This window comes from Physella acuta, unplaced genomic scaffold, assembly GCF_028476545.2.
Source record: "Physella acuta isolate Inbredline_101_S28 unplaced genomic scaffold, ASM2847654v3 ptg001697l, whole genome shotgun sequence".
Lineage (NCBI taxonomy): Eukaryota > Metazoa > Mollusca > Gastropoda > Physidae > Physella > Physella acuta.
In genome coordinates, this window is record NW_026733210.1 from 33,015 (window position 1) to 55,554 (window position 22,540).

Here is a 22,540-nt window from a genome sequence, read left to right on the forward strand (position 1 = left end):
CCATTACCTCATCAAACATAGACTAGCTATCTTACCCCATTACCTCACCACAAACATAGACTAGCTATCTTACCTCATTACCTCATCACCACAAACATAGACTAGCTATCTTACCCCATTACCTCATCACCACAAACATAGACTAGCTATCTTACCCCATTACCTCACCACAAACATAGACTAGCTATCTTACCCCATTACCTCATCACCACAGACTATCTATCTTACCCCATTACCTCATCACCACATACATAGACTAGCTATCTTACCCCATTACCTCATCACCACAAACATAGACTAGCTATTTTACCCCATTACCTCATCACCACAAACATTCACTAGCTATCTTACCCCATTACCTCATCACCACAAACATAGACTAGCTATCTTACCCCATTACCTCATCACCACAAACATAGACTAGCTATCTTACCCCATTACCTCACCACAAACATAGACTAGCTATCTTACCCCATTACCTCATCACCACAGACTATCTATCTTACCCCATTACCTCATCACCACATACATAGACTAGCTATCTTACCCCATTACCTCATCACCACAAACATAGACTAGCTATTTTACCCCATTACCTCATCACCACAAACATTCACTAGCTATCTTACCCCATTACCTCATTAAACATAGACTAGCTATCTTACCCCATTACCTCATCACCTCTCCCCCACAGCTCTCTATTCGAACTGACCCCTGTGGTATGGGTCAGCGACTACAGTCTTACCTCATTACCTCATCACCTCTCCCCCACAGCTCTCTATTCGAACTGACCCCTGTGGTATGGGTCAGCGACTACAGTCTTACCTCATTACCTCATCACCTCTCCCCCACAGCTCTCTATTCGAACTGACCCCTGTGGTAGGGGTCAGCGACTACAGTCTGGGGTCCCTGCAGCTGGACAACACCATCTACTACATTTACTCCGTCAACGGCATCCTCTTTGGTTGCTACATCTACGGCTTTCTCGCCGGCTCCAAGTACATCCACCCCGCTGGGTTCAAAGCGTATACCAATAATAAGGTGAGGGGTCAGGGGTCGAAGGGTTCAAGGGGTCAAGTGATCGAACAGGTTGGAGTGTCGAATGATCTGTATAACCAGAAGGTCTAGTTATCTAGGGGTCCAGCTTCAGTGGTGTATATAGTCGAGGGGTGTCGGGTTCAGATTTTAGAATTTTATATGTCAAGGTGGACATGTGTATAGAGGATTCACTAGTCGACTGGATACATATACATTCGCTGACTTAAACTTAATTGAGATGAACTCACCACTTGTGGTCAGTATGTTGTACATGAGTTCACGTCGTATTCACAGTGAAGTGTATAATGGGGACAAATAATCTACATATATAAATGAACTATGAACTGTTTGACTATAACTTAAAGTTAGGTAAGGCATCTTAAACATAAAAGTAACAAACAATTGGACTTGCTATACAGTAATTATTTTAAAATAACACCCCTACGTGCATATATATATATATATATATATATATATATATATATATATATATATATATATATATATATATATATATATATATATATATATATATATGTATATATAACATATGTATGCATATACTATATATTACTATATATATATTAAAGGTATATATGTATAATATATGTTTATTATATATATATATATATATATATATATATATATATATATATATATATATATATATATATAAATATAATATGTATATTATATGTTTATTATATACATATATATATATGTTTATTATATACATATATATATATATATATATATATATATATATATATATATATATATATATATATATATATATATATATAATAAACATATATTATACATATATACATATAATATATATATAGTAATATATAGTATATGCATATATATGTTATATATATATATATATATATATATATATATATATATATATATATATATATATATATATATATATCATATTTATACATATATATATGTATATATTTATTTATATATATATATATATATATATATATATATATATATATATATATATATATATATATATATATATATATGTATATATAACATATGTATGCATATACTATATATTACTATATATATATTATATGTATATATGTATAATATATGTTTATTATATATATATATATATATATATATATATATATATATATATATATATATATATATATATATAAATATAATATGTATATTATATGTTTATTATATACATATATATATATGTTTATTATATACATATATATATATATATATATATATATATATATATATATATATATATATAATAAACATATATTATACATATATACATATAATATATATATAGTAATATATAGTATATGCATATATATGTTATATATATATATATATATATATATATATATATATATATATATATATCATATTTATACATATATATATGTATATATTTATTTATATATATATATATATATATATATATATATATATATATATATATATATATATATATATATATATATATATATATATATATATATATATATATATATATATATATATATATATATATATATATATATGCAACTCAATATTTGATGATGTGAAAAAATAGGCATGTAATCATTCGTATGTCGTTGAACCCAATGATTCTGTTGATAACGACTGTGATGGCACCGTAGATGAAGAAATAGACGACGCGGAAGGTACGAGAAATGTGAACATTTTTCGGAGAATACATAACACACACGTAAAACCCACAATTTAAGACTTCAATGGCTATCAAATTAACACATAGACCTAAACTACATTAAAACTGGAAACATAGAAATACTGACATTTCCATTGAACCACGCCGTCGCATTCTTTTAGTATCCCGTACAAAAGCTAAGAAATAATGTACCATCACCATGTGAGAACAGGCGGATCACAATACAAGGTATAAAACACAGAGGCGTAGCGACCCTTCCCGGCGCCCGGGGACACACTTTCGCTTTGCACCCCCCGCCCCTCAGACTTTTGATTTGCACCCCCTCCCCTTAAACTTTCGATTTCCACCCCCTTCAAACTTTCAATTTCGTTTTTCAACCCATTTTGGCGCCCATAAGATCGGCGCCCGGGGACAAAAGTCCCCCCCCCCCCGCCCCACCTCGCTACGCCTCTGATAAAACACGATTGGGACATGGCACCTCGTACAAACAACATTCATCCATTCATCCCCTTCACGTCTTCAGTATATACATTTACATTAATTATACATTTTAATTACAGTATATACATTTACATTAATTATACATTTTAATTACAGTATATACATTTACATTAATTATACATTTTAATTACAGTATATACATTTACATTAATTATACATTTTAATTACAGTATATACATTTACATTAATTATACATTTTAATTACAGATAATGATGCGGACGGTAGGATAGATGAAGATATAAATGCACATGTTATAGGTAATATTTTAAGCCACCTTTATCAACCTGTAACTAACATTTGAACTCTATCCAAATGTAACTAACATGTTAACTTTATCCACCTGCAACTGTCGTGTCGGCTATATCCACACTAACATGTTAACTTTATCCACCTGCAACTGTCGTGTCGGCTATATCCACACTAACATGTTAACTTTATCCACTTGCAACTGTCGTGTCGGCTATATCCACACTAACATGTTAACTTTATCCACCTGCAAGTGTCATGTCGGCTATATCCACATCTAACTAACCTTTATCCACCTGTAACTAGCATGTTAACTTTAACACCTGCAACTATCATATTGCATGTATCCACCTCTAACTCACCTTTATCCACCTCTAACTCACCTTTATCCACCTGTAACTTACATGTTAACTTTAACGCCTGCAACTACCATACTGCATATATCCACCTCTAACTCACCTTTATCCACCTGTAACTAACATGTTAACTTTAACACATGAAACTATAATATTGCCTGTATCCACCACTAACTAACCTTTATCTACCTGTAACTAACCTTTATCTACCTGTAACTAACATGTCACCTTTATCTACCTGTAACTAACATGTCACCTTTATCTACCTGTAACTAACATGTCACCTTTATCTACCTGTAACTAACATGTCACCTTTATCTACCTGTAACTAACATGTCACCTTTATCTACCTGTAACTAACATGTCACCTTTATCCACCTGTAACTAACATGTCACCTTTATCCACCTGTAACTAACATGTCACCTTTATCCACCTGTAACTAACATGTCCCCTTTATTTACCTGTCTTTGGCAGTCCATGGTGGGTGGAGCGCGTGGGATCCCTGGCATTGTACAGACAATTGTAGCGAGGAGAGGGTTATAAGGTCAAGGTAAGGGTCATTAGGTAATGATGAGTCTTAAGGTCAAGGTGAAATCATAGTGTCGATTTGATGTTATAGGGTCAAGACGAGGCTTCTTAGGGACAGATAAGGGTCATAGTGACACATTCAGGGAATAGGGTCAAGGATAGAGTTATAAGGTCAAGATGAAGGTCGTAGCGCCAATGTGCGAGACACAATATCCAAATAAATAATGAACGAAAAAAAATATGCTATTTGTCATAAAGCCGAAGTGATTATCCTAAAGTCGTAGTAGGGATAAAAGAACAACAATTATAACAGAACATTTGAATCCCCAGAGAATGCAACAACCCGGCACCAACGTTTGGCGGGAAGCCGTGTGACGGTTTGAAGTCTGAGTACGCGACGGCGGTCTGTTACAAGGGGAGGACGTGTCCTTTGGGTGAGAGATGCAGACACATTCATGTACACACACACATATTCATACACACACACATACACTCACATACACACACATACACACACATACATACACACACAAGGGGAGGACGTGCCCTTTGGGTGAGAGATGCAGACACATTCATGTACACACACATACACATACACACACATACACACACATACATATACACACACATACACACACATACACACATACACTCAGATACACACACAAGGGAAGGACGTGCCCTTTGGGTAAGAGATGCAGACACATTCATGTACACACACACACACATATTCATACACACACACATACACACACATACACACACTCAAGGGGAGGACGTGTCCTTTGGGTGAGAGATGCAGACACAATCATGTACACACACATACACACACACATACACACACATACACACACTCAAGGGGAGGACGTGTCCTTTGGGTGAGAGATGCAGACACAATCATGTACACACACATACACACACATACACATACACACACATACACACACAAGGGGAGGACGTGCCCTTTGGATGAGAGATGCAGACGCAATCATGTACACACACACATACATACATACACATACACACAAGGGGAGGACGTGTCCTTTGGGTGAGAGATGCAGACACAATCATGTACACACACACATACATACATACACATACACACAAGGGGAGGACGTGTCCTTTGGGTGAGTGATGCAGACACATTCCTGTACACACACATACATACATACACATACACACATACACTCACATACACACACAAGGGAAGGACGTGTCCTTTGGGTGAGTGATTCAAACACATTCATACACACACACACACAAGTAGACCTGGTCTTTGGGTAAGTGATTCAAACACAATCATACTCACACACACACACACGTAGACATGCCCACAAACACACCTACATACCCCCACACATACATGCCTACATGCACAAATGCACATTGGCACAAGTACACACGCATTTGCATACATGCACGCAAGCATAGCCACAAACACGCACACGTACACACCTACTTACACACACTCATACTCACACACATGCACACATGCACGCACACACATGCTTCCAGATACATGCCCACTTATATATTATATACATTTATACCTCACAAAGACATACATTTAATAATGTATATTCATAATGTGTGAATGTCAATTCTGTCACGGTTCAATAGTCAATCATATTTGGGATCAATAGCTCTTACCTGTGTCTGTTGTGTCTGTCTGGTACCAGATTGCCAGGAAGGCACCTGGGGAATCAACTGCATCAACGTCTGTGGCCACTGTGTCGAGGACTGCCACAAGTTTAACGGTACCTGCAAGGTGTGTCAGCCGGGGTATTTTCACCCACCCACGGGCTGCATGACAGGTAGGTGGGGGGGGGAGCACAACACTTAAGGGATGGTGTGTTTTATTGAAGGTAAGGAATCGTGTGATTTCAACAGGACACGTGGGGGTCCGTGTTTCTTCCAGACTTTGTTCCTGGAGAGGGGGGGGGGCACTTGACATTTTGGGGGGGGGGGCGGTAAACTTTCTTCGGGGGGGGGGGGAGGACACTGTTAAATGTATATATTTTCTATATAAATTCCATTTCGTTTGAAGGGGGGGGGGGGTAGACTTTTTTGAGGGGTCTCTCTCTCTCTCCCCCCCCCACCCTAAGAAGCTCTGTATGGGCTGGTATGTTGTATTAAAGGAAGGGAATCGTGTGATTTTTAACCAATAAGGGATCGTGTGAGCAGTACAGGTAGGTGAACGTGCAATTTCAACAGGTAAATTCTCCTTAAGATACAGCTTCCCATTGGGCAGATGAAGTAGAGTTCATTTGAAGAGGTGTGGTTAGTGCTTTGCCCACCTGCATTTACTTTCCCTAACATGAGCTAGGTATTCATCAGAGTTAGATATTCGTCAGAGTTAGGTGGACTCAGGGACGTTCTACTGACTTGGGCCCGGATTTGAACTCGAGTCTTACCAGTTATCCTAACGCTCTACCGCTTAGGCCACTCGTCGCATGATTTCATCAGGTTGGGGATTTTATTTTTTACAAAAATGAGATCATGTAAGTACAACAGGAAGGGGAGCGTGTATCTGTTATAGAAGACAAAACCGATATTAACTTATCTCAAAGGAAAGTATAGCTATTTGTATTAACGATAAGAGACATGTCTGAAAATAAAATAATCAAATACCATATATATATATATATATATATATATATATATATATATATATATATATATATATGCATATATAACAATATATTAATAAAAAATGTTCAAATCCAAGATTGTATAAAACGCACATAGCCAACAGATTGTATTGTTTTTACCCCATCTCCCAGCATGCCCATTGAACAGATACGGAGATGAGTGTTCGGGTGACTGTATTTTCAAATGTGGCGAAGACTGTATTGATAGAGCTACTGGGAAGTGTCCGGGTAAGTGTTTCTTTTTTTAAAGTCATGACTGCAAAGTCATGACGTTTTATGTAGCTTTTTTTATTAAGACTTACCTTTTTTGGAGTCATGTATGCAAACTCAAAACATTTTAAGTAACTTTTTTAATATTAATTACATTTTCTTAAGTCTTATCTGCAAAGTCATGAGGTGTTATGTAGCGTTTTTAATACGACCTGACTTTTCTAAAGTCATTTTCGCAAATTATGACTTTTATTTAGCGGTTTTTTTTTTTAAATTACATTCAAGTCAAGTGTGTAAAGTAATATTTTATGCAACATTTGTTGCGACCTTTCTTTTCAGTCATGTCTGCAAATGCTTGCCTTGTATATATATAATTTTTAATTTTGAATTACCTTTTCTGGAGTCTTGACTGCAAAGTCATAAAATTGTATTTGGCATTTTTTTTTATTACACCTTGCCTACTCTGAAGTCATTTGTGCAGTCTTGTCTTTTATTTTCCTTTCTTGTCAGCGCTATCATGACTTTTATTTCACATACGTTTTTAAAATATTTGTTCCGTTTAAACAAGTCATGCTAATAAAGTAAACGCTAGCATTTATATGTCAGCCTTGCTTGTCGCATAATGTTTAAGTAAACATTCATTTTCTTAAATACGTAAATCTAATTAACCAGAAGTAATTTTTAATGAGTTAGTTGACTTAACTAACCGTTGTTTTGATATATCCAAACATTGCATTTTGGTCCGCATCACTTAATCATATTATGTAGCATACAAAACCTTTATTATTATTTTTAAACAGTGTGCCGTATAGTTTTATAGAGATAACATTTTTTTTTTGTTTTCTTCTGCAGAAGGGAACCTGAAATATCTTCCACTGATTCTGTTGGCTGGATTCGTTCCCTTGCTTCTGATTTTAGTCCTAAGGTTGTGCTTAATTTGTTTATACATAAAGTAATGTTAGGGGAGGGTTGGGAAATGAGAGAAAGATAACGTTTTTTGAAGTGATGGGTAGGCACATAAATAGGCCTATTTTCTGAAATATTTGTTTCTATATAATTATAAAAGGTGAGCTTTCAGTAATAGAATTTTCAATACATATTGTTTCCTCTAAAACCAGACTCTACTTAATTCAATTTTTAAAAAGAAGTTCACAACAAGATTTCAAGCTTTAATTTCCATTATATTTTTATATTAGGCACAAAGTGAAATGGAATTGTTGTGTGATAATAATGAGTAATGTAGCCAAGTATTTTTGTTAACAATTTATCTTGGTGGGTTTCAAATACAACTCTATGAAAATATCGATAAAATTAAAATGTGGAGTTCGAACAGTTTGGATCTGGGAAAGCGATATATATATATATATATATATATATATATATATATATATATATATATATATATATATATATATATATATATATATATATATATATATATATATATATTTATATATATATATATATATAATATATATATATATATATATATATATATATATATATATATATATATATATATATATATATATATGTGTGTGTGTATCTCTCTCTCTCTATATATATATATATAATATAAAATAGGCCTATATATATATATATATATATATTTGTATATATATATATATATATATATATATATATATATATATATATAAATATATATATATAAAGAGTCGTAAATGATATATAACAAATGTGTATTAGGATTAAAGTTTCGTATAAAACAATGCTATAGAACATATTTTGGTTTCCCCTAAACCCTTAACCTTGCGTGTTTGAATTCCTCAGAAAAAAAGAACGCGTGCACAGCCTTGAGGAAGGTTCCCTGTCCTTCTACCTGGCCGACGTTCTACAGTTGACCAAGAAGCAGAAGTCCACGTCTGAGACGGTCACCGAGACGGCGCTGATGGAACCCATCTTCAAGAAGGACACGCCCAGCGATGACCTGAGCAAGCAGACGACACCGACTTCCATCACGGCGTCGTCGTTGTTGAAGGATTGACGTCATACGTGGGGGAGGGGGGTTTGGTGTGACGCTTTGAAGGGGTGACTGGTCACGTGATTAATGTCACGTTTCGTGACTCATGAGGTGTGACAGATCACGGTTCATGTACTGTGAAGGGTCGTGACATATAGGGGGGGGGGGTGTGACTGTAATAACAAAACGATGGAGTTGTGTTTTGAATTTGGAATGACGCGTTAGGGAAGAATTGAAAATGGGATTAAGGCTAAATATTACAATTTGTGATGTATCGGAAATATGATGTAATACTGTGTCAAACGCGTATCAAAGAACTAAAATAATGTTACCAGGGGCATGTTTTTCAATGAGAAACAAAACAAAGACTTGTTAAACGCTACGTCAATTTAATTATATTGACAAATGATTGTACTCTAGATATCTAAAGTGCTTTGGTGACGTATGGCATGGGCGTGCACTGTAATTTAGTATTTAAACAAATCCCCAGAAAAACTGAAGCTTTGCAGCTGAAAGCAGATTCTAAAAGAAGATTAAAGATTTCAATGTTCACATTCAACTCACAAGTAATTAATAACCATAAACAAATTTTATATATATATATATATATATATATATATATATATATATATATATATATATATATATATATATATATATATATATATATATATATATATAATAAGTAAGGGTTGTATATTTATTGTTTAAATATGGTGGGTGGATAAAAAAATATACAAGCAAATTATTTATTGTCGTAAAAATAAATTATTATTTATGCATTTAATTAACAAATTACCTAATTATTCTGATCATGTTATCCCTTGTTTATTTCACTGTGAATAAATTTAAAATTATGTCAGAATGAGTTGCTACATTGTTTTTATGTTTAGAATTTTGTCAGGTCAGACAAAATGCAGAGATTCTAAATGTGTGAGGCTAACGACTTTACGTTTTTATGTCACTTAACTTAGTCGTTTATTAATCATTTAAACATTTAATTTGCGGAAACAACAATCTCAAAGTATTGTATAACCGATAACATTCTCTTTAAACGTCTCAAGACAGCCAAGCAATCAAATCAAAGCAGGTAAATACGTTAGTATCAAATTCAAAACATGTATACGAAACGGTAGATAAAAAGAACGTTAAGTCACTTGACAACAGTGGCGTAGCGAGGTCGGGTGTCACCCGGTGCGGCACTTAATGGAGTCACCCCCAGAGGCGTAGCGACCCTTCCCGGGGACTTTCAATTTTCGATTAGCACCCCCCTCTATCTTTCGATTTGCACCCCCTCCCCCTCAAACTTTTGATTTGCACCCCTCCCCCCCCCCTCAAACTTTCGATATGCACCTGTTCAAAGACTATTTAACACTCGAATTAATCACTTAATTAAGTGGAATTATCATTTTCTCTATATATTTTGCTATTATTTGCCTTGGTGTCACCCCCCCCCCCCTAAATGATGTCACCCCCCGCCCCCCCTCGCTACCCCTCTGATATATATATATATATATATATATATATATATATATATATATATATATATATATATATAAACTTGAGTGAGTGGGCAGCTTTGTCGGAGGCCCTATGTTTCGCAAGCGTCAAAAAGGGCAAATAGTGTAAAGAAAAGCAAATATCCACGTTTAAAAATAAGATGTTTTAACTTTAATGAAAACTTAAATCAAGGATAAAGGTAAGAAAACACCGGCGTCTGCACTGTTCAGCACGGTTTGTGTACAAAATCAATGCAACCAGAAAGCTTTAAAAAGTTACGGAAAACGAAAATAAATTATTCAAGTTCAGTGGTTATCTTTACTCATGATTTAGCACATAGATTTGTTTGCAATTGTTTTTATTCAGTGTGGAGTGGATGAGCGCCGGACCATAGGTAAAATTCTTACGTTTAAGTGACTGTTGATAGAGAACGCCAATAAGCTTTAAAAATATTTAATTTAAGAAATATTTTTTTCTAAAAAGCAATAAGTATAAACAAATAATAAACTGAATGTAAATAATAATAAATTAACTTCTTTGCAAATAGACAAGACGAAGACTACAATGTTTTTCTAAAAATAGATTAAAAATGGTAACGCATTCGACCTCGTCGACATATAATCTTTATTACTTGGCTTATTAAATTACTGCTTATAAATCGTAGATTAAACACTCGATTGAATACATATTTGATTAACTGAAAATATCAAAATTAGTTTAACAATGGAGGCCGGTGTGGTCGGGTAGGTTAAGCTCATGGCAGCTGAACATAAAACACCCGAGGTTGAACCCCCGGACAGATGAGGCTAGATAGCTGGGGTACCACCACTCATCTAGGAGAGACAGCTCCAAAATCAAACAACCTGCTGCCTTGTAGTTTGTTCTTGGTTGGACAAAGGCTATGGAAGCAAATCCAAAATACAAAGCAGGCTGAAATCTGAGTTAACTGCCTCTATGGCGCATACAAAGTTGGACATAATAGTAAATTGTGTTGGAAAAGAATTCTCCTCTAACATGAAAATTAAGAACGAAGGAGAAAAAATGATAATTTAACAATTAGATAGATTAAACGAAAACTAAGCAGGCGTCTATTGATTGAAAAATGAAAATCCATTATTTAATTTCCGACTTGAGTCTCAAGCCTGCAATAGAGTCCCTTTAAAAAAAAATATAAACCTAGTTGAGTAGTTGATGTTAGTGAAGTTGTATACACTTTTGTTACAGGTGTTTTCTTTTTTCATTTTCTAAAAATGTAAAAGACATTTTTTTCAGTATTTTATAACATGTATATATATATATATATATATATATATATATATATATATATATATATATATATATATATACATGTTATAAAATACTGAAATATATAATATATATATGCTTATATTTACAGCGGTTGCGTTTGTGTGTATACTGTGCTCTTTATTTTTTCAGATGTGGAAAAAGAATGAGGCAATGGATCCACACACAGTTTTGTTTTACTGTTTCGTTAATTCTCTTGTCCTTCTCTTGAAGGTAAACCACGTAAAAGGTAAGCTTATCCATTGTTATGTTTGCGTAAATTGTGTGTTCAAATGTTTCAACCTGTTTTGTGTCTTACAGTTCACAATTCTTTTACTTTACTTGTATGCCCTACTGTGTTATAGTCATATGGCTTCTTAAATTATTCCAATAAGTTATATTTTTAACAATATGCTCTACTACATTATTAACTTATGTTTTAATGTGTTGATTCATAATTAGTTCTTAATTAACCCTTAATGATCTACTGCGTTAAACGTCTTATATAGTGTTATCTTATTTACTTTCCTATATAATATTCAAATACATTAAACATTATGTTCAACATCATAAAACACAATATTATAACGGGGTATCGCATTATTTTACTATGTAATACATTAAACATTATGTTCAACATCATAAAACACAAAATTATAACGTGGTATCGCATTATTTTACTATGTAATACATTAAACATTATGTTCAACATCATAAAACACAAAATTATAACGTGGTATCGCATTATTTTACTATGTAATACATTAAACGTTATGTTCAAATCATAAAACCCTATGTTCAACATCATAAAACACCAAAATAAAACTTGGTATCCACATTATTTTACAATGTTAAATTCTAATACATTAAACCTCTATGTTCTACTGCGATTAACACTAAGTTAGCCCTTTGTTTATAAAACATAAACATTATGCTTGACTGATATAACCTCTACTGATTTATTGTCTTACCTCAACGTAAAAACTATTAATTAACCATTTGTTGATTTAGCCAATCCGTATGTGATATTATCAACATTGTATGTATTAAGTTGTTAATCATGTATAATCTACTATGTTAAATATATATTTTCGATAAATAAAGCCAAGATTTTTCTATAGATTATGAATATAAAGAAATACATTTGATTAACAACTATGCATTTCGGTATATTGGATTATTTATTTTTAATAAAAAATATAGTTCTATTGTGTTAACCCCTTACTTGCTATGACATTAACCCACTGTTTAATCTTACCTATTTTTGAAAGGCTTACAGCCTTCTGTAGGGAGACTTTTTTTAGTGTCCCTTCCCAAGATGCCGTCATATGAAGGACAGCCCAAGTTGATTTTCACTTTGTTGACGTTCGCTGACGAGCGTGTCGCGGTATGGTTGGTTTTTTTGTTTTATTGACGACATCAAGTTTACTTTACTGCAGAGGCGTAGCGACCCTTCCCACCGCCCGGGGACAAACTTTTGATTTGCACCCCCCCCCCTTCTAACTTTTGATTTACACCCTTTCAATTTGTTTTTCCAACCCATTTTGGCACCCCCCCTAAGGTCGGCGCCCGGGGAAATATGCCCCCCCGCCCCCCTCCTCACTACGCCACTGCTTTATTGAAGACATACAGTTCTGTTTCATTAACCAAATACAGTTGTATTCTATTGACGACATGCAGTTTCATTTCTTTCATATAATGTTCTATTGATGAAACACAGTTTAATTTTATTGACTAAATACATTTTTTTTATTGACAACATATAATTTAATTTCACTGACACATTGCCATTTTATTTCATTGAAAACTTGCAATTTTATTTCATAAATACGATTCATTTTTATTTCATTGATACGATGCAATTATATATCATTGACAACGTTTAATTTTATTTCATTGATTAAATTCTATTTAAGTGACAAACTAAAATGTTAACTGATGGAAATACATACAAATGAGGTAGACAGATATATTTTTATTCACGATAAGGTTAGGGTATTGATGATATGTTGTAGTATTACGCAAAGTCCGAAAATATAACTCTTACATCCTGATGTCACCTAGCTTGAAATCATTTTATTTACTTAGAACTTACGGAATGAACAGTGGGGTTGTGATTTTGCTTTTTAAACTTCCGCTATTGTTTAGAAGACTGCTGGAAAGATACAAACTCTTTTTTATTTGTTATATAAAGTTTTGATTTTGTTTCTACAAATGTAGATCTACTTCAATGTTTCTTTTTAGTTTCTCGTATACAAAGTATAGAGAAAGGACGGACGGACGGACGGACGGACGAACGAACAAACGAACAAACAAACAAACAAACAAACAAACAAACAAACAAACAAACAAACAAACAAACAAACAAACAAACAAACAAACAAAAAATACAAATAAATAAATAAATAAATAAATAAATAAATAAATAAATAAATAAATAAATAAATAAATAAATAAATAAATAAATAAATAAATAAAATAAATAAATAAATAAATAAATAAATAAATAAATAAATAAATAAATAAATAAATAAATAAATAAATAAATAAATAAATAAATAAATAAATAAATAAATAAATAAATAAATAAATAAATAAATAAATAAATAAATAAATAAATAAATAAATAAATAAATAAATAAATAAATAAATAAATAAATAAATAAATAAATAAATAAATAAATAAATAAATAAATAAATAAATAAATAAATAAATAAATAAATAAATAAATAAATAAATAAATAAATAAATAAATAAATAAATAAATAAATAAGTAAAATAAATATATGTATAAGACATTCGTGTTAGCATGTGTTGAGTATGAGAATCAACACCTGTTTTTACCTCCTCAGGTAACTATCACGACTCCCCACTATGCCATTGAAGGGACGGATCCTTTGAATACACAAGTCGCTGTATACAAGGAGGAGGCTTCTGTGTATGAGGTTGACCGCCACTATTAGTATGTAGAGTTTTAATGTAATACTTAGCGTTTGTTGAAGTTGCAACATGGGCGGTCAATAGTTAATCGTTCCTTTAAACTGAGTCATGGATGGACACTATTACTAACTAGAATTCTCTTTCATAAAGGACAGTTAATATTATAGAGTGGCTTTCATTTACATAATTATGCGGCGGCAAATATTTTTTTTTTAAATTTTCGATCAGTTTACATTTAAATCATAAACTGATAATACTTATGCGCCATTTGATCTTTTGATATTGACGGCCAGTAGTTGTATGGGTATGAACTTTTATATCATGGAGAGCTAAACTTAAGGACAAGCTTCCAAATTTATCATGGGCTGTCACTACCTGTGCGTTTTATTCAAAACTATAACAAGGACGGCAACTATGTTACACATATATAGGTGTGCGTGTGCGCGTGCGTATGTGTGTGTGCGTGTGTGTTTGTGTGTGTGAGAACTTTTATTAATGCTTTTTAAACTTCCGCTATTGTTTAGAAGACTGCTGGAAAGATACAAACTCTTTTTATTTGTTATATAATGTTTTGATTTTGTTTCTACAAATGTAGATCTACTTCAATGTTTCTTTTTAGTTTCTCGTATACAAAGTATAGAGAAAGTATTGTAAAGGTGCGAAAAAAAAGTCAATTCCACTACACATTTCCTACGTGCTTCATCCGTTTTGTTGATGGCATCGAGCCGAATTTCTCGTATAAATTTATGTTTGTCTTCCTAGTGGGTATCTAGACTAGAAATTCTCGTATAAATTTATTTTTTCTTGCGATTTTTGTTATTGCGTCTTGCCAAAGTTCTCGTATAAATTTATGTTTGTCTTGTTAGTTTGTTGATTGTGTCTAGCCAAAGTTCTCGTATAAATTTATATTTGTCTTACCAGTTTGTTGATTGTGTCTAGCCAAAGTTCTCGTATAAATTTATATTTGTCTTACCAGTTTGTTGATTGTGTCTAGCCAAAGTTCTCGTATAAATTTCTATTTGTCTTACCAGTGGGCTGATAGACGTAGAGGCGAAGTTCTCGTACAGGTTTGAAGCTCAGTTAGAGTACACGGTGTCCGCGTTTATGAAGGACGGCGACAGATCCATCGCGTCCCTTTCACTGGTGCCTGTGGTGGGCTGGGGGAGGAAATACTTTGCTTTCTCTCTAAAGTAGGTTGTTGTTTTGTTTATTAAAGATTGTTTTTTTCCTCATTTTTTTTTAATTTAAAAATGAATTTGATGATTGTTTTTATCGACATATGTTGCTTAAAAAATCTTTAAGACATGTTGATCATTTACACGAGAAATTAAATTTTGTATTGACAGCAGTAACTTTAATAAAGAAACACAATGCGGGTTTTGTTTATTGGTTTTACTTTAACGCAGTTGGTTTTTATACATTATTTTACATTTCCAGGTATAGTCATACTTTTCTTTTAATCTTTGATTCAAGTAAATTTTTTCTTCCATTTATAATAGTTTTTATTATTTACTCTTTAGCAATACATTTAATTTGCTTACGTATATATTATTCTGTGACTTTTACTCATTTTGTACGGTGAATGCCTAGTTTTAAGTACTTTTAATTGCGTCGAATTTCGTTATTTTTTGGTCCTCAATGTTATTTTATAAAATATTTTCTCATGATGAGCATTTTTGAACTATATACTAAATACATTTCCTAAACGATGTGATAGATGATATGAAATAGTTTTAAAATTGTAAAGATTTTTTTTTATTATGGGAAATAACTCAAAATAAATTTTTATTTCAATAAACAAGTCGTTTTCAGTTATCATTCCTATTCTACAGTTAAACATATCGATTTTTGACATATTGTTTACAATTAAAAACGATATAGTTTTTTTTTTTTTAGATACATGCCATCAATTCAACTCTCTACCGAATTTGGCCCCAACACTGTGAGCATAACGCTTAAAATGGGGGACCCAGCCATACTACAACCCATGATTGGCGGCGAGATGCAATTTCCCGGTACTCCGTTCACAGTAGTGTTAGCCGAGTGAGTAGAGTGCGGGGTTAGGATTTAAATTTGTAGTTGAGGTTAGTAAGGGATGTGGTTCAGTGGCGTATCGAGGTCGGGTGTCACCCGGTGCGGCACTAAATGGTGTAAACCCCCCCCCCTCCAGAGACGTAGCGACCCTTCCCGGGGACAAACTTTCAATTTTCGATTTTCCACCCACCCCCCGCCCCTCATACTTTTGATTTGCACCCTCCTCCCCTCAAACTTTTGATTTGCACCCCCCCCCCATCAAATTTGTCTCTATATATTTTGCTATTTTTTGCCTTGGTGTCACCACCCTAAATGGTGTCACCCGGTGCGGTCCGCACCCCCTCCCCCTATACGTCTCTGGTGTGGTTGGTTTTTGGCTAGTGGGTGGTCTAAATTAGGGATGGGTTTGTTTTGATAGTGATGTGAGATTGTTCTACTTAAAGGATGGGTATGTTTTGGCTGTGGTGGTTTGACGGTCGAATGAAGCGTGTTGGTCAACACCAACTATCCAAGGTCAATAATCCAACGCACTTAACATTATGCTGTTCGTGCGGACCTCAATAGACATCAAGAAATATTCATTTTAACCTATTTTCTGAAATATATCCTAACGTGTTGTTTTTTTGGTTTTAATTATGTCACGGCCTTTTCTGCTGCCAATCATGACACAAACTCAAAAAAAAAAAAAAAAAAATACCAACCGCTCTCCTCTCTCCTGCTTTGTTATTACATATTATAGTCTGATTTATAACATTAAACAACCCACGTTCAGGAAATTTTCATGATTTTATTGGTTCATTGATACAACGACTTCACTGCCAAAACATCGCCATTTTCTTCCCGCTCTCTACCCACTTGCTTCCTTTTTCTAGCGCATGCGCACACCCACACTATATTTTAGATTTATATCGCCTTTTTCTGAAACATACTCGAAACATGCATTCACCTTACATTTAACTGTTACAAATTATAAGACAACTACAGTACATCACACACCATTCACTGGCTAAGGATCTATTACTTAATCGCCATTCAAGCTGAACTGTAATTGTCAATATGGTTAAAACAAGTTAATAAAAAGTCTAGTTACTATTTAAGCGCAATTTCCTTATGTTATGCATAACAATTTTTTGTGACCGAACGAAAGGATATTTTTGAAAACTTTCTTCGGCAATATTGTTCTAAATTATGGCAGGCACCTATTTGTAAATGTTTCAAGTCGCTAAGTAGTCTGGTTGCTGAGATATGGGCCAAAAACAGCATTTTTTCGAGGTTTTTCGGCTTTCCGGGAAATCCAGTAAGGAATTCCGGAATTTTTTTCGGCCCACAATCATCCTCAGAACTTGCTTAACATATTTGCTTTGGAACTAGTCCTCGATATTGCTTCGTTGAGGAGGAGATACGACTTAAAGCTGCGGATACACATCCATTCATCCATCCAGAAATAACGAATTAATAATCGCAATCCCAGTATGGAAATTGCGCTAAAAAATACATAGTAAGATCGTAAATTTAAGCGCAAGACCTGTTCTTTACAGATGCCAATCGTATGCTATATCGGAGTGCACAACGCCAAACCGAGAAATCGGAGAAATTACAGGTCAGTGATTAATGTCTATTTCTAAAAATCTTGGAATATTAATATAACCCAGTGATGATTGTTCAATCAAATTAGCTCTATTACGAGCTATTCCTTAGTTTACAATATCTGATTTTGTGTGGCTTGTAGCAGATCTTGTAGCCAGTGGCGTAGCGAGGTCGGGTGTTGCCCGGTGCGGCAGCGGCAGTTTATGGTGTCACCCCCCAGAGGCGCAGCGACCCTTCCCGGGGACAAACTTTCTAATTTTCGATTTGCACCCCCCCTCCCCTCAAAGTTTCAATTTGCACCCCCTCAACATTTCGATTTGCAACCCCCCCCCCCCTCAAACTTTCGATTTGCGCCCCCCCCCCCCCCGTCCCCTCAAGTTTTTCTATATATATTTTGTTATTTTTGCCTTGGTTTCACCCCCCCTAAATGGTGTCACCCGGTGCGGTCCGCATCCCCGCCCCCCCCCCCCCCTCCCTACGCCTCTGCTTGTAGCATAGTGTTAGGACGCATCAATGCAGCGATTTCGTTCAAATTGTCTCGATACATTTTTTCTTCGATGACAATGCAAGAATATCTTCAATACTATCAAATATTCAAAAAAAATAAGCTAAACAACTTTTTTAGGTGCTTCACAAAATTTATTTTGTAGTTTTTTAAATTAAAACAAAACTACACTGTTCCAAATTTGGATTTTTCTTTTAATTTTCCTTACATTAAAGTCACAAAGTTTTGCTGTAAAACCATTGATTTTACTACTGATTAGCTTTCATTAGTTCTATAGTACGTCCCTGAATCTCCCCAGCTCTAATGAGTACTATAAATCACGGTAGAGAATCCAAGGCAGCTGGGCGTAGTGTTGACTACACCATCCCTTATAACAGGGGTCTCCAAACTACGGCCCGCGGGCCGGATGCGGCCCGCATGTCCTCTCATCCGGCCCGCGGCGATCTTTTTGTCCACGGAAAAAACGTTTGTTGGTGATGACTGAGGAACTTTGACTTGAAAAATCAAAGACATAGCTGGAAGAAACTAGCCCCCGAACTGAAATTTGATAGTTAATGCGGCCCTCGGTCTGAAAAGTTTGGAGACCCCTGCCTTATAACCACGCCAATAAAACTACTTTATCTTCCCCTTATATATTTGGCAAAGTTAGAAAAGATGATTAGCCTGTACTTGTGTAATGGTGAGTTTAATGGTCGTACCGTTTAACTATTGTATACTCACTGACCCCCAGGGACATATATTGAAGGGTCACTCCCCCTGGGCGTCGTGTCTGGCAGCTGCAAGTCTCCCAGTAAGACTTCACTATGTTTCGGTAAAGACGCCGTGTATGAGCACATAGGCGGAATGGACGAGGCCGTGGGTGAGTACCTAAGATTACCCTATGTGGTTAAGTGAGTAATGATAAGATTTGGCTTGATCCCTTTTTCTTTTTCTTTCTTCTTCTTCATTCTTCTTAATTTTTTTTTAGTATTAAAATAGATCTCCCCCAACACAATTAAGTATACTGTTTATGCGCCTTTGAGGCTATTGAGTCCGATTTCTTACTTTCATTAATTTATAATTTGTGAATTTGACACTATTCCCCCCCCCCCTCCTCCCCCCACCCCCCACCCCCCCCCCCCCCCCCGTGAAAGCAGGCGTCCGTGATGACAGTTTACAGACGACAATGAAAAAAATCAAGCGTAATTTCTTACCTCTCCTTAGTTGCAAATCTGTTAAAAGCTAAATTATCTGCCCCATATAATCGTCACTAATTCGACCCAGCTCTACAATTGTAAACATTACTGGTGAACCACAGCTCACCAGACTGGTGGGGGTGGGTGTTATAACTATTATTAATGCTAGTTGGTTATCTACCACCCCCATATATATATATATATATATATATATATATATATATATATATATATACATATATACGTAAAATATGAAATACAATATAAATATGCTTTAGTAAGTTCCAGATCTTGCAGAATCACTGAGACCACTCAGCATTAGTTGGTACTCATACACATTTGGAAGAAATCAATGTCTTATTCTTTAATATGTTTTTCATGTCCACCTCCAAAAGAACACCAAAAATGGATACAACGCAATGTTAACTATGCCCTTGTTCGCACAGAGATGCTTCTGCCGCAGGAATCGTGGGGCACCGAGTACGTCACGACCACCCGCCTACTCCGGAAGGCGAACAACATCGTGTACTTTGTTGCTGGGGAGGCGGCCACTACAGTTACAATCAGACATCCCGATGGCCTCTTCGACAGAATTTTGCAGAACGCTGGCGACTTTGACAATGTAAGTTTTTTGTAAGTAGTCACATGATCGAAGTGTGCGAGAGAATAAGGAACGGGGAGAGATAGGCGCGAAAAGGAGACATGGGGAAGTCTGGAGGTGAACACGATGCTTGTATGAACCAATAAAATATGAAAATTTCAGGAACAAGGCTTGACTTGTGGTTTTTTGTGTGTGTATTATATAAGGTAGGGAAAAGGCCTGTGACAGGCCCGTTGAGGGAGAAATACAACGGGCGCTAGGTTGATAGTTTGACTTTTTCTCTTAAGAATAATTTTCATTCAGAACCTAATTCAGTAAATGAAGGGTTAACCGATATCAAAACGAAAATCATCACCTCAATTTTAAAATTTAACAGGAAACGAAAAATTTCATTGGAAACAGATTTTTATCCAGAATCTGCATTTTACCCGGATTTTATCTACACGTTGTTACTGCTTATTGATACTAAATATAGTCGTATTCATACCCTTAAACCTTGGACATAAACTCAAACTAGACGAAAGTCGTATTTAGACTTTCTTTCAGGCGACTTTACGTGGGGTGTGGTTGAGGCTGCGTCAGCCTACGCCCAGAGTTTCTTCTAGGCATCTCTTCGGCAAAGCCCCCCCCCCCCCCATAACATTTTTACCGCCCCCCGAACGAAATGAAATTTATATAATTTATGTAGAAAATATATACTTTTAACAGTGTCCGCCCCCCCCCCCCCCCGAAGAAAGTCTACCGCCCCCCCCCCCCCCCCGAAAATTTCAAGTGTCTACCGTCCCCTTCAAAGAAATATAATTTATATAGGAAATGTTTTTTTTTAACCATTGTCCGCCCACTTCGCCGAAATTTTCAAGTACCCAACCCTCCTCCGGGGATGAAAAGTCTGAAAGAAACTCTGGTCGCATTTGTAGATCATACAGACTGAAGTTAGACCCCACTTCTATAATAGATACCCATTTCCTACTTTTGGCCGATAAACCTTAATCATGAAGATATTGTTCCTTTCAAATCAATATCTATCTCTTTCTTTAAAATATGTATATATATGTATGCATATATATATATATATATATATATATATATATATATATATATATATATATATATATATATATATATATATATATATATATATATATATATATATATATATATATATATATATATATATATATATATATATATATATATATATATAAATATATATATATATATATATATATATAAATATATATATATATATATATATATATATATATATATATAAAGCAAAGTGGTCAAGTGCCCGATAGGGCACTTCCCGGCGCCGCAGGCGCGTCAAATTTGGCACGATGGTGCCTTCGGGCGATAGAACACGAGGGCCGGTGACGGTTGGCCGAAAAATATACGGAGAGGGGGTCAAAACTGACCTCGACTGACCGGCGCCTTATATGGGCTATATTACGAAAAAAAATTTCCTCCGACGACCCCCCTTGATATTTTGTGAGGTGGTAGGAGAATGCCTTGGGGTGTCACAAAAAACTCGGCATATCTGGGAAAACTTCGTAAAGGGGTCAAAACTGACCAGTCGTATTTCCCTATATAATCTTTGTATTTTATGGGGAAAACAGAGGGTCATTTCAAAACGGATTTTAGGGCACTTACCTTCTTTACATCTGGCTAAGTTTTAGCATGTTTATAGGTAAATGGCTTGGCCGTAGG

The 22,540-nt window shown here is 34.7% G+C and overlaps 2 protein-coding genes and 1 long non-coding RNA gene across 3 annotated transcripts in view; all 3 read left to right on the plus strand.

Annotated features, from left to right (window-relative positions):
* The first annotated feature begins 6,855 nt into the window (after window positions 1–6,855).
* LOC131929935 (uncharacterized) lies at window positions 6,856–9,230 on the plus strand. Its single transcript, XM_059286322.1, has 4 exons — window positions 6,856–6,865; window positions 7,148–7,243; window positions 8,078–8,150; window positions 9,017–9,230. Exons 1-4 carry the CDS (start codon window positions 6,856–6,858, stop codon window positions 9,228–9,230), a joined length of 393 nt encoding a protein of 130 aa, XP_059142305.1.
* A 1,787-nt stretch (window positions 9,231–11,017) lies between these two features.
* LOC131929944 (uncharacterized) lies at window positions 11,018–14,947 on the plus strand. Its single transcript, XR_009384044.1, has 4 exons — window positions 11,018–11,100; window positions 12,144–12,240; window positions 13,262–13,377; window positions 14,844–14,947. It is a non-coding gene; the product is annotated as an uncharacterized LOC131929944 (long non-coding RNA).
* Window positions 14,948–15,978: 1,031 nt separating this feature from the next.
* LOC131929936 (uncharacterized) overlaps window positions 15,979–22,540 on the plus strand; it is a 30,901-nt gene continuing 24,339 nt past the window's right edge. Inside the window, exons 1-5 of the mRNA XM_059286323.1 lie at window positions 15,979–16,121; window positions 16,828–16,974; window positions 18,504–18,565; window positions 19,788–19,916; window positions 20,679–20,854. Of these exons, the coding sequence (XP_059142306.1) occupies window positions 16,036–16,121; window positions 16,828–16,974; window positions 18,504–18,565; window positions 19,788–19,916; window positions 20,679–20,854 (600 nt within the window). The 5' untranslated portion in view covers window positions 15,979–16,035. The remainder of the gene's footprint in view (window positions 16,122–16,827; window positions 16,975–18,503; window positions 18,566–19,787; window positions 19,917–20,678; window positions 20,855–22,540) is intronic.

Bases quoted from the DNA above. Each gene is read 5' to 3' on its own strand.
- LOC131929935 (XM_059286322.1), top strand. The intron at 7,244-8,077 runs GTAAGTGTTTCT...TTTCTTCTGCAG, and splicing joins AGCTACTGGGAAGTGTCCGG to AAGGGAACCTGAAATATCTT. The intron at 8,151-9,016 runs GTTGTGCTTAAT...TGAATTCCTCAG, and splicing joins CTTCTGATTTTAGTCCTAAG to AAAAAAAGAACGCGTGCACA.